This window comes from Pantherophis guttatus, chromosome 8 (assembly GCF_059756535.1).
Source record: "Pantherophis guttatus breed Tessera chromosome 8, ASM5975653v1, whole genome shotgun sequence".
Lineage (NCBI taxonomy): Eukaryota > Metazoa > Chordata > Lepidosauria > Squamata > Colubridae > Pantherophis > Pantherophis guttatus.
Genome location: NC_142070.1, coordinates 7,188,733 through 7,205,716, shown reverse-complemented (window position 1 = coordinate 7,205,716; position 16,984 = coordinate 7,188,733). Strand labels below are relative to the sequence as shown.

At 42.3% G+C, this 16,984-nt stretch overlaps 1 protein-coding gene across 1 annotated transcript; it reads right to left on the bottom strand.

The window, feature by feature from the left end:
• Window positions 1-14,910: 14,910 nt before the first annotated feature.
• Window positions 14,911-16,730, bottom strand: LOC117673641 (ferritin heavy chain A-like). Its single transcript, XM_034431121.3, has 4 exons — window positions 16,594-16,730; window positions 15,724-15,870; window positions 15,468-15,593; window positions 14,911-15,135 (listed from the first exon to the last, which is right to left on the bottom strand). The coding sequence occupies exons 1-4, from the start codon at window positions 16,696-16,698 to the stop codon at window positions 14,980-14,982; spliced, it is 534 nt and encodes a 177-aa protein (XP_034287012.1). The 5' UTR covers window positions 16,699-16,730; the 3' UTR covers window positions 14,911-14,979.
• Between the last annotated feature and the right edge of the window lie 254 nt (window positions 16,731-16,984).

Sequence of the window (16,984 nt, the reverse complement as noted above, 5' to 3'; positions counted from 1 at the left end):
GTATATGAAAAGCACTAGCAAGCTTTCTTCTTGCTTCTAAAGCATATCTAGAACAGTTTACAGCACACCACATTAGTCATCTGAATCATCTTTCCAAAGCCAGCTGAAGCGGTGGAACTTTTAATCCAATATTAGATGACAAATGAAATGGTCCAAAGGCAGAACAAATCAAAACAAGTCATTTAAATCTCGTTATGCTTTGCAACAAGATCGGCGGAATTTGAAAACAATCGCTCGCACGTACCTCGTGTCAGACTGATGCACGATGAAAGAAATTTAACAAATGCATCCAAGAAATCTTTTGCGGTAATATATTTCTTTAACCGAGGATCTGTTAATGAATCAACAAAGCCTCCACGTACAGTAACTGCATTTAAAAAAATAAAAAAGGGAATAAGACCATAATATAAGTTATCTTGTTTATTTGCCCAGCAGAAGGCTGTGCTTGTGTTTAGACTGAAGACTTTGTTCACAAAATGTCATTTCTTTTCTGTTATTGATGCTATAAGATAGCCTACATTCATTTAATGGCTATTTCATTTTTTAAATAATGGGTAGACAGGAGTGGGTGAGGGCGGGGACATACCCATTATGGTGGGTCAGAAGGGGAAATTTAATCTTTCTTCTTTTTGCCTAGCTCCATTCACTCTACCACCCTTTATTTTTCCGCATCCCTAAACTGGTTGCACTAATGAGCAAATATATGCTATTGGTGTACTTGTATACGTAATTACTTTGGGGATTATGTGGCAGCTTGGCCCAGGCTCAGGCAACGGAGCCACAACAGAACAAAGGATTGGACTAGAAGACCTTCAACGTCCTTTTGAACTCAGTTATTCTGTAATTTTGCAACCCCAACTCCTCTTTGTAGGGAAATAATAGTTTTATCATATATTATCTTTTTAGCAATTTGTTCCGTTAAAGACATTTCCAAGCATTTTGTGATACTACCTTTTCTTCGGGGGATATACACTAAGATAGAAAAATTGGGCAGATCACATTCAATTTTAATTTTGTAGGCGTCTTGGGTACCAAGCCTTCATTTTTCAAGATCAAAATACATTGCTTTAATACAATTGCTTCCATACTGATTCACTGTAATTTAAAAGGAATTATGAAGCAGCTCAGAAAGCTTTCCTCTTAGTGGGGAATTCCAGGATCCGTATCATACACAGTCATAGGCAACTGATTCCTTAAAGAATATCTTTAATATCTTCCCTTCATTTCAGCTTTTGTTTTATATATTAAATTCCCAATTATTTTTTTACAGAGCTTAATATACTAAATAGGAAAAGAAATTGGCTCCTGGGCTTCTTAACAGATAATAGAGTAACAGAGTTGGAAGGGATCTTGGATCTGGGTGCTATCTAACAAAATGTAATTCAGGGGTGAAAAAAAAGAAGGTTCTACATTTAGGCAAGAAAAACAAAATGCACAGGTATAGTATAGGTGGTACCCAGTGGTGGGATTCAGCCGGTTCGCACCACTTCGGGAGAACCGGTTGTTAACTTTCAGAGCAGTTTGGTGAACAGGTTGTTGGAAGAAATTATTAGGGCAGAGAACCGGTTGTTAAATTATTTGAATCTCACCACTGGTGGTACCTCACCCAATAGTCGTAACCATGAGAGGGATCAGAATGAATAACCATTTAAATATGAGCCAGCTGTGTGCAAACAGCTGCCAAAAAAGCCAACACAGTTCTAGGCTGTATAAACAGAGGGATAGAGTCAAGATCACATGAAGTGTTAATACCACTTTATAAGGCCTTGGTAAGGCCACACTTGGAATATTGCATTCAGTTTTGGTCGCCATGATGTAAAAAAGATGTTGAGACTCCAGAAAGAGTGCAGAGAAGAGCAACAAAGATGATTAGGGGACTGGAGGCTAAAACATATGAAGAACGGTTGCAGGAACTGGGCAGGTCTAGTTTAATGAAAAGAAGGACTAGGGGAGACATGATAGCAGTGTTCCAATGTCTCAGGGGCTGCCACAAAGAAGAGGGAGTCAAGCTCTTCTCCAAAGAACCTGAAGGCAGGACAAGAAGCAACGGGTGGAAACTAATCAAGGAGAGAAGCAACCTAGAACTAAGGAGAAATTTCCTGACAGTGGGAACAATTAATCAGTGGAACGAGTTGGCTCCAGAAGTTGTGAATGCTCCAACACTGGAAGTTTTTAAGAAGAGGTTGGATAACCATTTGTCTGCCTGTCTGAAGGTCTTCTAGTCCAACTCCCTGCTCAAGCAGGAAACCCTATGCCATTCCAGACAAATGGTTGTCCAATCTCTTCTTAGAAACCTCCAGTGATGGAGCACCCACAACTTCTGAAGGCAAGCTATTGATTGTAGGAAATTTCTTCTTAGTTCTAGGTTGCTTCTCTCCTTGGTTAGTTTCCATCCATTGTTTCTTGTATCGCCTTTTGGTGCTTTAGAAAATAGTTTGACCCACCACGTCTATGTAAAGATTCCCCTCACACAATATGTGCTAGTTGTTCCCGACTCTAGGGAGCGATGCTGATCTCCGTTTCAAAGCCGAAGAGCCAGCGCTGTCCGAAGACGTCTCCATGGTCATATGGCCGGCATGACTAAACGCCAAAGGCGCACAGAAACGCTGTTCCCTTCCCACCAAAGGTGGTCCCTATTTTTCTACTGGCATTTTTAACGTGCTTTCGAACTGCTAGGTTGGCAGAAGCTGGGACAAGTAACGGGAGCTCGCCCCGTTAGGCAGCACTAGGGATTCGAACTGCTGAACTGCCGACCTTTCGATCGACAAGTTCAGTGTCTTAGCCACTGAGCCACCGCATCACTACCCATCTTTCTAGGAGCCCCTCAAATATTGGAACACTGCTATCCTGTCTCCTCTAGTCCTTCTTTCCTTTCAATGAGACATACCAGATTCCTGCAATTGAATTTTGTGTGTTTTAGTTTTCAGTCCCGTAATCATCTTTATTGTTCTTCTCTGCAGGCTTTCTAAAGTCTGGTCAAAGGAATGTCCCAGCAGATACCAAGAGCTATCAACCTCCCCTTAGGATAGTGATATGATGGGTCAGCCACTCACATTTTATCAAGCATGAAAGGTGAAATGTATTTATTGCTCATGGAACGTAAACCGGCAATTAATTTACACAGTGCTGATTTATGTATGGTAGGTGGCAATCCTGCAAGAATGAGCCAAAATTAAAACCAGCAAATGCTAACAGTTTTGCATGTGTTTTCACAGCTTCGTTAGCAGCTTGTGTTCATTACTGCTTATCATTTTACACTCTCAGACAAATCCTGGAATGGAAGAAGTCATAAGTACATAAGGTAAGTCCAAATGGTCGTTAAGTGAACTGTCATAAGTCAAGGACTACATGCTGGATCTCACTGTGTGTGTTTGCAGGTCATTTTTTTTCCTTCTTCCTCAGCCTCTTCATCTCAAACAATATTTTTTGTTTGTACTGGAAACCTCTGATCTGTTGTACAAAACCTTTTTTTTTTTTTTTGCTTTAATTTCTATGCCGCCCTTCTCCGGAGACTCAGGGAGGCTTACAATGCGCTCAGCAATAGCCTTCATCCTTTTGTATATTTATACAAAGTCAGTTTATTGCCCCCATAATCTGGGTCCTCAATTTACCTACCTTAGAAAGGATGGAAGGTTGAGTCAACCTTGAGCCTGGTGAGATTTGAACTTGCAGTAATTGCAGGCAGCAGATGTTAATAACAGTGCTTTAGTCCACTGTACTACAGGCTCTTCATTCAACAGCTGGGTTAATTATGTAGTGTGAATGCCATCTCTTTAAAATACAGGTCGTCCTCGACTTACGACCACAATTGAGCCCGGAATTTATGTTGCTAAGTGAGAAATTTGTGAGGCGAGTTTTGCCCCGTTTTATGATTTCTCTTGCCGCCGTTGTTAAGTGGATCACGGCAGCTGTTAAATTAGGGACATGGTTGTTAAGTGAATCTGGCTTCCCCATTGACTTTGCTCGTCAGAAGGTCACAAAAATGATCACATGACCCCGGGACATTGCAACCGTCATAAATGTGGGTCAGTTGTCAAGCATCTGAATCAGCGGTGGGTTTCACATTTTGTTACCACCGGCTCTCCCCGCACGTGCCTTCTGTGCATGCACCCGGCCTCAAAAATGCGCCTAAACGTGCCTTGGTGGCGCAGCAGACTAAAGTGCTGTTAAGTAGCACCAGCTGCCTGCAATTACTGCGAGTTCAAATCTCACCAGGCTCAAGGTTGACTCAGCCTTCCATCCTTCGGGGGTAGGTAAAATGAGGACCCGGATTGTGGGGGCAATAAGCTGACTTTGTATAAAAAAGAACACCGCTTGGGGGGGGAGGGGCGAAAGCCCTACTAAGCAGGTATATACAAAAGTATGAAGGCTATTGCTTAACGCATTGTAAGCCGCCCTGAGTCTCCGGAGAAAGGGCGGCATGTAAATCGAACCAATAAATAAATAAATAAATAGGACGGTATAGAGCCGCAGTTGGTGGACGGGCCCACCTGTGATTTCTGCTACCAGTTCGCCTGAACCAGTCCGAACCGGCTGAATACCACCTCTGATCTGAACGTAAATCACATTGTCAGTTTTGGAAGACACTCTTCTAAACTGCCACATATTTTAGCTGGGGAAGTTGGGAGGGGGTTGTTGTTGGAGGGGTAGAAAGTTAGTCATAACAACATTCCGTATTCAAGGACTTTTGCCTGCGTCTGATGGAGACTGCCTGAAGATTGTATCCGGTGGAGTGTGAAGAGTTGATTGGACAATGTGACGAACTTCTGGGTGTGGGGCAGGGCTGTGAACTCTTAGCTGGGTGTGGAAAACCTGGAAGCTTTCAGATTCGAGTTTTCCCAGATGTGCCAACATGACATCTCTAATAAATTGGAACTTTGAGGAACCTCAGGCCTCAGAGCTTTATTTTGTTGGGGGTGTTCCTTGGACACCCCCAACACACGACCGTAGGAATGCTGCAATAGTCATAAATTTGACAAACGGTCATAAGTCCCTTTTTCCAATGCCGTTGTAACTTCAAACAGTCACTAAATGAACTGTTGTAAGTGGAGGACTACCTGTATTTTCCATTCCAGGTAGTCCTCCATTTATAACAGTTTGTTTAGTGACCGCTCATAGTTACAACGGAACTGAAAAAATTGACTTATGACCATTTTTCAAACTTATAACCTTTGCAGCATCTCCCTGGTCATATGATCAAAATTCAGATGCTTGGCAACCGATTCGTACTTATGACGGTTGCAGTGTCCCGGGGTCCTGTGATGGGTTTTTGAGACCTTCTGACAAGCAAAGTCAATGGGGAAGCCAGATTCACTTAACAACCGTGTTCCTAATTTAACAACTGCATTGATCAACGGAGGTGAGAAAGATCGTAAAACAGGTCAAAGCTCACTTAACAAACGTCTCACTTAAATTTTGGAGTCAATTGTAGCCGTAAGTTGAAGACTCCCTGTCCTTTTTGTATATTTCAAGCGTTTGGGGAAAGGAGCATATTTCAGCAAGAAAGAAGTGCCTTAAATTGTACTGTACAACATTATGCCGATTTGCAACATGACACCAATTATGTAAATGGCATCATTGCCTCGCCTGACAAAATTAGCTAATTTGCCAAATGGCCTCATTGGACAAATGAGGCAAACTGATTCAAACATCATTATTTGCAGGAAAACATTATTGCGAAATGGGTGCATATGGCCCAGATGTTGTCTTCGTTGCTTTTCAATATTTTTTTTAAAAAATTCAGATTCATTCAGCTGAGTTTTTATTGAACTGTCAGTGAAGAAAGAAAACCATGGAGGTACAAGTTATATTCGCGATACACACTTCGCCCACTGAAAGATCTTGTGGATAAATTCAAGCAAACCCCCCCCCCCCAAAAAACAAACTAAGTGTGCATAGTTTTAAAATGTAGTGATAGTGATAAATTTAGCAATAGTACAGCTGTTGATTATTTATTTATTTATTTATTTATTTATTTATTTATTTATTTATTTATTTATTTTATTCCTTCCTTCCTTCCTTCCTTCCTTCCTTCCTTCCTTCCTTCCTTCCTTCCTTCCTTCCTGTATTAATTTAATTTAATTTAATTTAATTTAATTTAATTTAATTTAATTTAATTTAATTTAATTTAATTTAATTTATATTGCATCCTATTCGCCCATGGCAACTCAAGGCGGCTTACAGCAGTGGTGGGATTCAAATTTCTTTACTACCGGTTCTGTGGGCGTGGCATGGTGTGCGTGGCATGGTGTTGTGTGGCTTAGTGGGCGTGGCAGGGGAGGGATCCTGTAAAGTCTCCACTCCCTCCCCACTCCAGGGGAAGGCTATTGTAAAATCTCCATTCCCTCCCCACTCCAGGGGAAGGTTCCGGCAAAATCCCCATTTTTTCCCGATCAGCTGGGACTTGGGTGGCAGAGAATAGATGGGGGCGGGGCCAGTCAGAATTTTTACTACCGGTTCTCCAGAACTACTCAAAATTTCCGCTACCGGTTCTCCAGAACTGGTCAGAACCTGCTGAATACCACCTCTGATTTACAGAATATAAAACCACCTTTAAAACAATAAAAACTGTATAGCGTAGATTAAAAACCGAGAGAGGTGGAAGGAGCTACAAAGTAGATGGGGCCATTTTTGGAGTAGGGTTATGAGCAGATGTTTAGAGAAGGACCAGGGGAGACAGGATAGCAGTCTTCCAATATTTGAGGGGCTGCCACAGAGAGGAAGGGGTCAAGCTATTTTCCAAGGCACCCGAAGGACAGACAAGGAATCATGGATGGGAACTAAACCAGGAGAGATTCAACCTGGAAATAAGGAGACATTTTCTGACAGGGAGAACAATCAACCCATGGAACAGAAGTTGCCTTCGGAAGTTGTGGGAGCTTCATCCTTGGAAGCTTTCATGAAGAGACTGGATTGCCATCTGTCAGAAATGGTATAGGGCCATGATGGCGAACCTATGGCACACGTGCCACCTGTGGCACACGGAGCCATATCGGTGGGCACGCGAGCATTGCCCTAGCTCAGCTGCAACATGCATGTGTGCGCCAGCCAACTGATTTTCGGGCCTTCCAGGCCCACCGGAAGTCAGGAAACAAGCTGTTTCCAGCCTCTGGGGGGTGGGGGTGGGGGTGAGGAAGGCTCATTTTTCACCCTCCCCAGGCTCCAGAGGCTTTCTAGGAGCCTGGGGAGGGCAAAAACGGCCTTCCCCACCCTCCCCCAGAGGCCAGAAGCAGCCCGTTTGCCAACTTCCGGTGGGACCAGAAGGCCCATTTTTCACTCTCCCCAGGCTCCAGAGGCTTTCTAGGAGCCTGGGGAGGGTGAAAACGGCTTCCCCCTCCCCAGAGGCCCTCCAGAGCTTGGAAATGGCCTGAGGCGCATTGAATTATGAGTGTGGGCACGAATGTGCGCAACCCCCACTTTTTGGCACAGGGTGGCAAAAACGTTAGCCATCACTGGTATAGGGTCTTCCTGCTTGGGCGGGGGGTTGGACTAGATGACCTACAAGATCCCTTCCAACTCTGATTAATCTGTATTCAGCTTTTCTTGGTTCGCCAGTTAGTTTTTGTGCCTTTTGCATTTCAGAGTGGCAGGAAATTACTCCGGCAGTTTTCAACCATTTTAGTCAGGCAAAACAACAAATAAACTAAAGCCCAATAATTTGACAGAAGCTCGGCGTAATATTAGACAAATTATCTGAGCCCAGCATTTCTCAAGGTAATTGCATATTTCCCCCTATTTTCTTGCAACAAAAAAGGAGAAAAAAATAGCCAATCTCTGTCTCTGTCAAAGTTAGCTCAAGGTGACAAAAATGCTCCAATATTTGTGAATATCTACAGGTAATCCAGAGGTGGTATTCAGACCGGTTCGCCCGAACCAGTAGCGGAAATCACTGGTGGGCCTGCCCACCCGGGCTCTATACCAACCTATTGAGGTATGTTTTTGAGGCCAGGCGTATGCGCTGAAGGTGTGCATGTGAGTAAATCACATGCACGGAAGGTGTCTGTGTGCACAAACTGGACACGCACGCGCCTGAAGCGAGAGTGTGCATGGCGAACCGGTAGTAACATAATCTGAAACCCACCGCTGAGGTAATCCTCAATGTACGACTGTTTGCTTAGCAACCAAGAGCCACAGAAAAGGTACTTGCAACCTGGATTTGAAGTTCTGATGGCTTCCCTCCTGTGGTCATAGGATCAGATTTTTGGCATTTGATAACCGGTTCACATTTACTGCCGTTTGCTGCGTCCTGCAGTGACGTGACTGAGATTTATGATGGCTTGTTTGTAGAGATTCTCAGTCATCCAGGTTGTCCCAAAGGTGCTTTTTCAGGAGGCAATTGGATTTTCTTTTTGAACAAGAAAGTCCAAAAAGCGCCTTTTGGACATTGTGAACGATGGGTTCCCTTAACAACTGCTGCAAAAAAATGTCATAAAATTGGGCGTGGCTATGTGGTGGCCTGCTTAAAGACCAGCACTACTTACAACCCAGGGATGGGTTCTAAATTTTTTTTACTACCGGTTCTGTGGGCGTGGCTTATTTTGTGGGCATGGCTTGGAGGTCATGTGACTAGGTGGGCGTGGCTAGCTGGTCAGAGTCATTTCTGGAAGGTCCTTGCACTTACGACCAGTCCTCGCACTTACGACCCGACTCATTTGTTTGCTTTTAACACTGATCAGCTGTAGGACGGCCCTTTGAAGCCCCGCGGCAAGAGTTTAAACAGTTTTTTTCCCTCTAGTCATCAGCTGGGACTCAGGAGGCAGCAATAGATTGGGGGTGGGACCAAATAAAAGGTAAGAATAACGTGGGGGGGGTGGGGGGGTGGGAGGGCGGGCGGGGGGAGAACTGGTTCGGTGACATCATATCGTCACCGCTACCGGCTCGGCCAAACTGCGTTCACTTTACGACTACTGCAAAGAAGAACTGTATGACTTACTGCCCCACTTTACGACCGTCATGACTTATGTCCGTAGTAAACGAGCTCCATTATGGTCGTATCTCGAGGACTACCCTGTATTTCTAGTTTGTAACGTGAACACATCATGAAGAACTTAGCTTCTATTTATTTCTTCTGAATAGGACTTGATGTGCGTTCTTGCAATCTGTGGATTAAAATTGCTTCCAAATGCTTAAATGCAATCATATCTATTTTTGAGGCACCAAAATGGTTTGCCTCAGCTCAGTTCTCAACAGAATTTAGGAATGCAAGCTATGCCTCTCACCTGATTTTAAAATTCTTGAAAACTGCTTTAATCATCTTACTGTGTACTATAATAATAAAAGGATATAAAAATGGGGGAAAGTGTTTAAAAAAAAGGGAGGGGGAAACTCTGCATCCATACTCAAGAGAGGAATTAAACTATTTCTCTTTATCTTTTCAGTTCACTTGAATAAGCCCACTGGGATAAAATTCTCTAAATCTTTTATTACTTATGATACCCAGCTCAAAGGGAATTCATTATAAACATTCCAAAATCATTTCTTGTAGGTTTCAATTTCATTTTAGTTCAATTGTATTATTTAAAATGGGTTCCAGAAGTTGTAATAATAAAATGCTGAGAAAAGTTAATCCTGTTTTCACTTTTTTTGGGGGGGGAAAATTCGTACAAAAATGAAAAAGAAATACAAATTCTCTGTGTCTAATCACACTTGGCCAAATGAAATACATCAGAGGTGGGTTTCAGCAGGTTCTGACCAGTTCTGGAGAACCGGTAGTAGAAATTCTGACTGGCCCCACCCCCATCTGTTCTCTGCCTCCCAAGTCCCAGCTGATCAAGAGGAAATGGGGATTTTGCAGTAATCTTCCCCTGGAGTGGGGTGGGAATGGAGATTTTATAGTATCATTCCCCCGCCACGCCCACCAAGCCACACCCACCAAGCCATGCCACGCCTACCAAGCCACACCCACAGAACCGGTAGTAAAAAAATTTGAAACCCACCACTGAAGTACACATAGTCCTTGACTTACAATTGATCGAAGCTACAACGGCACTGAAAACTGTGACTTATGACCGTTGTTCACACTTATGACCATTGCAGCATCCCCATTGTCACCTGATCTAAATTCGGATGCTTGGCAACCGGTTCATATTTATTGGAGTGTCCCAGGATCATGGGATCACTTAACAACTGGATTACTAACAACTACAGTGCTTCACTTAACAACGGTGGCAAGATAGGTCATAAAATGGGACAAAACTCACTAAACTACTGTCTTGTTTATTAACAGATATTTTGGCTCTATTGTGGTCATAAGTAGAGAACTATCTGCATTCAAAAGTTGGAGAACTGTTTGTCTGGTTGATGTTTTGACTCACTATCTGTGGAAATAATACTACTTGGTTGAACTTTTCAAAGGCACATTGGTGTGTCCCAATTGTTAGCCACTTCGAAGGTTCTCGTTCTCAAGGTTACCATGATTTTTTAATTTGTGTCAGAAGCACCTACAAATTATAGACATATAAACATTCAACAATGAGCAAGTAAAATAGGTATAAAATAGGTCATAAAAATATAGCACGTTTGAAAGCATGTAAGCCTGAGAGCTCCCACCTTAACCATGAATGCTGGCTGTGAGGTCTAATCCCATTTCAGGCATGAAAGCCAGCTGGGAGATTTTGGGCCAGCAAGAGCCTGTGAGTTCTAGTCCTGCCTTAGGCATGAAAGCTAATTGGGTGACTTTGGGCCAGTGGTGAAATCCAAACTTTTTTTACTACCTGTTCTGTGGGCATGGCTTGGTGGGCGTGGTGTGGCTTGGTGGGCGTGGCAGGGGAAGGATACTGCAAAATCCCCATTCCCTCCCCACTCCTGGGGGAAGGATATTGCAAAATCTCCATTCCCACCTCACTCTGGGGCCAGCCAGAGGTGATATTTGCCAGTTCTCCGAACTACTCAAAATTTCCGCTACCTGTTCTCCAAACTACTCAAAATTTCCGCTACCGGTTCAACAGAACCTGCCAGAACCTGCTGGATTTCACCCCTGCTTTGGGCCAATCACTCTCTCTTAGCCCAGAAAGTGTGTGTTGGATACATTTGCTGCCTAGACTGTTTTGTAAAAATAATACAGGTGGAATATAAATATCCCTGTATTAGTGAAGCAAAACAAAATTAAAGTTTCAAAACTCTCTGTTAACAGGCTGTTGTTGTTGTAATCCACTCCCAGAAAATTTGCCACGGCACCATATCTATCCCAAATGATCCGAAAAGTTATAAACAAATCATCCTGGGTCAAATATCAATGGTGGGATTCAGCCAGTTCCGGATGGTTCGGGCAAACCGGTAGTTAAATTGTTGGCTGGCTTCTCCCCTCCCCACCTTGCCCCTTCCAGGAGTCCTCATGCGCCCCATTTTGGCTCCCAGGAGGCTGCAGGGAGGCCTACTAGGCCCAAAATGGGGCACAGGGTGTGTGGTGCGGCCTACCGTAGCCTGTTTTTGCTCCCGGGGGGGGGGCTGCAGGAGGCCGAGTGCTACCTGTCACACCCTCTGGCCATGACCACCATGGCCACGTCCACCAAGCCAGTCATTAGGGCACAGAACCGGTTGTTAAATTATTTGAATCCCACCCAGGGTGAAATGCTCCCGGAGTGGACCGGATCGCCTGATCCGGTAGCGATTTTTCCCTGTGGTTCGGCGATCTGGTAGCGGTTGCCGCCCGGGTGTAATGGAACATTACTTCCTGGGGGTAACTAGGAAGTACTTCTGGGTGTAACCAGGAAGTAATGATTTTTTACCTTCTGCGCACGCGCAGGTTTTGCACATGTGCAGAAGGTGTGTGCACGTATGTGACGCATGGCACATGTGCTTCCGAATTGGTAAGGAAGGTAAGTAGATTTCACCCCTGATCCCACCACTGTCAAATATCCAGGTTTGTTTCTTAATATCATCTCCAGTCAATTCTTTAATTAAATATAGTAAATTCAGTCTCCAAAATAGGTCTTATCTTCCAATCAACTTGCAAGGGCAAATAATTTCCAATTCACTGCAATAAATCCGTCCAGTTTACCTCAGACTTTCTGGAAGTCTGGAATCTGTCCAACTCTTGTTCTAGGAAAAAAAAATAAACAGCAGTATGTGAGATAGTAGTACTTGACTCTTGCTTAAGAAGGATCGTGAGCTTAAGTGAAATAGACTTTGAAGTTGATTAATAAGATTCATGGCAGCAGCTCTCGCCAGAAATTATCACTTTTATGAACTTGTCAGGGCTTAGATTGCAGGAAAGATAAATGCCACCTCTCTTGATGTTTTGCAACCAAATGGGAATAAAAAGATGCTCTTTATTAATAATCGTAGAGACCAGAGAGAGGTTTCTAAATGTGAGGCTGGAGTTTTAATGAGCCTGTGTTGAATGTCATCTAAATAATTCATCTGCGTTACGACACACATCAAAAACCCCAGACTTTAAAATGAGCATGTATTATATCACTTGTCATCAAGAATTTAATCACACCGAACTGGACATTGGCGTGCTAGAAACACGGTTGGATATATCCGGGGTCTCTTTATGAATTCAAATTTCTGCCCTCTGAAACAACAGTCAGAAATGTGATATTTAATTCAACATCTCCACAAAGCTCGTTTCAGCTGTTGATACCGTTGGGAGATTTATTTGAAAAATTGTATTTTCTATCTGTTGGGCTTCAACTCCAAGAGAAATCTCTCGGTGCTACAGATAAGGATTCTTCTTGTAGCTGACATTTAAATATATATGGAAAAAACATGTAGTTCAGGAATGTTAATTTAAAAATGCCATAATCTTAATGGTTATCTTAAAGAGTTCTTACCATCATGAATAATATAAAATGGAAAAAAAAAAAAGACTATTCTGTTTAGTGCAGAAAGACATAATTTAAGTCAGAGAGATAACTTTACAAGATTAGTTACCTTCGGAATTTTCTTTTGTTCGGTGTTTTATCATCGCTTGAGACTTTCAAGAAAAGATTGGACTGCCATTTTATTTTTTTATTTTTATTTATTTTATTTTGTCAAGTACATATTAGCTAATAAATATAAGCATGAATTGAATATATACAATGAATACAATTAAAGGGAACATTAGGACAGGGACGGAAGGATTTCTGGTGTTCTTATGCACGCCCCTTACAGACCTCTTAGGAATGGGGTGAGGTCAACAGTAGACAGTTTTAGGTTAAAGTTTTGGGGATTTGGGGATGAGGCCACAGACTCAGGTTGTGCATTCCAGACATTGACCACTCTTGTTACTGAAGACATATTTTCTGCAATCGAGTCTGGAGCAGTTCACTTTAAGTTTGTATCTATTGTGTGCTCATGTATTGTTGTGGTTGAAGCTGAAGTAGTCGTTGACAGGTAGGACATTGTAGCAGATGATTTTATGAGTTATGTGTAGGTCAGACTGAAGGTGGCGTAGTTCTAAATTTCCCCAAATTTCAAGTCTGGTGGCATAAGGTATATTGTTGCGAGCGGAGGAGTGGAGGACTCTTCTTGTGAAATATTTCTGGACGCATTCAATTGTATTAATGTCCGATAGGCAGTGCGGGTTCCAGGCAGATGAGCTGTAATTCGAGAATTGGTCTAGCAAATGCTTTGTATGCCCTGGTTAGTAGTGTAATATTACCAGAGAAGCAGCTACGAAAGGTTAGGTTTACACCCTTAATGCCTTTTTGGCGATGTTACAGTGGGCTTTGGCACTTAGATCATTTGATATGACTCCAGGGTCCTTGACAAGAGTCAGAAATGGTGTAGGGTCTCCTTAAGTGGGGAAGGGGGGGTTGGACTAGATGACCTATAAGGTCCCTTCCAACTCTGTTAATGCTACTCTAGAACAACTGAGAAAGCATAGATTGGTTAAAATGGCTTAATGATGTGCAAACCTTTCTGATTAATGGAATAAGCCACAATAGGGCAGGGTTAGCATAACAGGTGAAACCGCAAACTGTTTAGTTAGAAAAATAACTTCCTAATACTATGAGGAACCAGGCAACGGAACCAATGACCTATGGGAAAATTTGAGTTTGACTTAAAGTAGGAGGGGGAATTATGCTGGCTCAGGAATTCTGGGAATTGAAGTCCACAAGTCATAAAGGGGCCATAGTTATCCACCTCTGGACTTAAAGCAAAATCTGGAGAAATACTTTCATATAGTGCCTTGCTTTGATCAGGAGATGGAACATACAATTTTTCATCAAGTCCTATCAGCTGGGCTTCAACTCCAAGAGATACCACAGATAAGGATACTTAGAATTGAAATTTAACATCTGGGGAACACATAGTTCAGGAATGTTGGTTTAAAGAATGCCATAATCTTAGTTTCAGTTCCAGGAATGGTCTTCCTTTCACATTTGTGACAAACCAGAAACCTCATAAATTGTTCTAGTGCCTGAAGAATGTTATACTAGGACTATAACTACTGTACTTAAAGACTGGAACTGCAAAAACTAAGCCAAATAAACCATATGGCTGAAGAATGAGGAAAATTGCAAAGATGAAGTTTAAACTTGACGTCTATGGGAGATTCTTAATCATCCAGGTCATGATTGTCTCAAAGGAATTGGAGGAACTGAACAAGCTTCTTGGATGAGTAGTGAAACATGTTCACGGAAAAACAAAGTCCGGGTTGCTTCTTGAAAAAGCACTTTTGAGGGGACAACAGAATGGGACTCAAAACCCAAGCATGACCATTCCCACAATAGGTTAACCCTACATTCCCCATTGACCAATTTCCTTTCAGTTACAGGAGGGTTGAAGCTACTATGGCTGTATGTAAGAATCCTTGTTTAAGAACTGACCTATTTTTTTTATGAGTCCCCAGAGTTCAGCCCCCTTAGCAAGGTCTACAACGGTTGAGTTTTGACTACTTAATTCCATTGTGGCTAAGTATCTAGAAACCAGCATTGAGTGAGTTTTCTGCATTGAGGATTGAAGCACAAACACCATTCGCACAATGCTAATTATTTGTTTATTTGCATTTTTTTCCAAAATAAACTGCATAAATCAATGGGACAAGGTTTAGCTGCTCTCGCTTAAGGTGAGCTTGTCAAAGAGGTATTCGCCCATGCCATTCTGGGGCAGTCCCAGGCGCTTCAAGTTGGTACAGTGGTCTCCCAGCAGCTTGATGGCCTTCACTTGCTCTTCCAGGAATTCATTCTCCAGGAAGTCAGTGAGCTGAGGGGACAAAAAAGAAAGTTTGTTAGGATTAGGAGAACATCTACAAACCTCCATAATTAGCTCCCATTATTACGGCTAAGAAAAGTCCAGAGACAAAAACAAGCCACACATGAGCTTCCCTTTGTAGGAAGAAAAGCATCTACAGCGTGTAAAGAAATAGTTAAAACTATTTGGGCCTAAAGAAAGTCATGAAGACACAGGACTTCAAGAACGGTAGCATTCTGGGTGCATACAAAATCATGCCTACCAAGTTAGCTTTTCTTTAAAAAAAAATTGAGAAATCTCCCAAAGCCATCTTGCCCCATCTTTGTCGCCTCAGTTTTACTTACATGAGGATCTGCTTTCTCAGTTGCCAGCTTGTGCAGATCCAGCAAAGCCTGGTTAACCTCCTTCTCCAGCTGCAAGGCATGTTCTAAGGTATCTAGACTGTTGCCCCATTCGTCTTTCTCTGGCTTCTGTGTAGTAAAAAAAACCAGGTTTCATGGTTAGATACATGCATGGCAACATTATCATCACAGATCTTGTGCTACTACAACCCCTATTCCCTTTCATGAAACTCTTCCCAGAGGAGTTTGTTTTCTCAACCTTGATATCCTGCAGCACAATACGTCCTCCTCGCTTGTTTTGGTACTTCAGAAACTTGTCGGCATGTTCTCTCTCTTCCTGGGATTGTTCCTTCAAGAACTTGGCCAGGTGGCACAAAGCTATATCATCACGGTCAAAGTGATGGGCCTAGGAAGGAACCAGAAAGGAGCATGTTAGTAGATAATTTTTAGAAGTTATCTAAAAGTACTAAAGCTTCTAGGTAGACTCTTTAGAAGTATCTAAAACCAGCTCTACAAATTAAGCTTTTATCAATTGCTTGTGGGAGTGTGTATAAATGCATACACTATTGAAAAACTCCAATAGCTTAATAGCTTCCAAAGGCAAGTTGTAAATTGCTGATATACCGTTAAGTAGAATGGACAGAATGGTAGACTTACTACTTACATAAAAGAGACCCAAGACCTTTTTCATACTTTTAAGAGTCTTTCCTGTTAAACTACATTGTTACTCACAGGTTATTAATTCCAGTGTAATAATCTCAAACCATAATTTAACAGACCTAATTACTGTTCACTATAAATTTAAGAGTTGCTTCTATAGTTGGTTTATTATAGCAGTTTTATGTTCATTGAAGGCATTTCTCTGTAAACAGCTTATGAAAGTACCAACACTCAAAGTACCTTATTTCTCAAATGTTACTTACTCCAGACTTAGTTACAATGACCCAGAGGGCCCAAGAGCTAAATAAGCATTGGAGTTCATTATTTCTCCACCATTAAGATTTAACAGAGATACATTACCCACAACTAAGAAGTTTTTTATCATTTAAAAATAAAGTCAAAGTTCGCCCAAGTCAATAAAACAAGAAGCAAACATTTCCTACTTGAAAGTAAATTCAGAGTAACTTACCATGGACAAGTAGACATAGCTAGCATGGAGTTCAATGTTCACCAAATGGTTTACGGCAGCCTCGCATTCAGCATGGTAGTTCTGGCGGATTTGAGAAGTCATCATTAGAAGAGGAGGAGATGGAGGTCGTTCCTGAAGTTCAGAAGGTCAGTGGGTGTAAAAGAGAGAATCAACTTGGCCTTATATACAGTTTTGCAGGGGTGGGGTAACTAATTAACAATAGCATTGGCCAATAGGAAGCATCTCCAGGACCAACTGACCAATCAGATTTAGGGATGGGCTGATGAGGACCAATAGAAACTTGGAAGAGCCCTTGGTCCAGGTGCAGCTGCTGAATTGGGGAAGGTCTCATATGAGGGATGATATCCAATAGAAAACCAGTTGTTCCTCA

Bases quoted from the DNA above. Each gene is read 5' to 3' on its own strand.
- LOC117673641 (XM_034431121.3), bottom strand. From the start codon at position 16,698: ATGATGACTTCTCAAATCCGCCAGAACTACCATGCTGAATGCGAGGCT. The intron at 15,594-15,723 runs GTTGAGAAAACA...TTTACTACACAG, and splicing joins TTGTGCTGCAGGATATCAAG to AAGCCAGAGAAAGACGAATG. The intron at 15,136-15,467 runs GTAAGTAAAACT...TTGTCCCCTCAG, and splicing joins CTGAGAAAGCAGATCCTCAT to CTCACTGACTTCCTGGAGAA.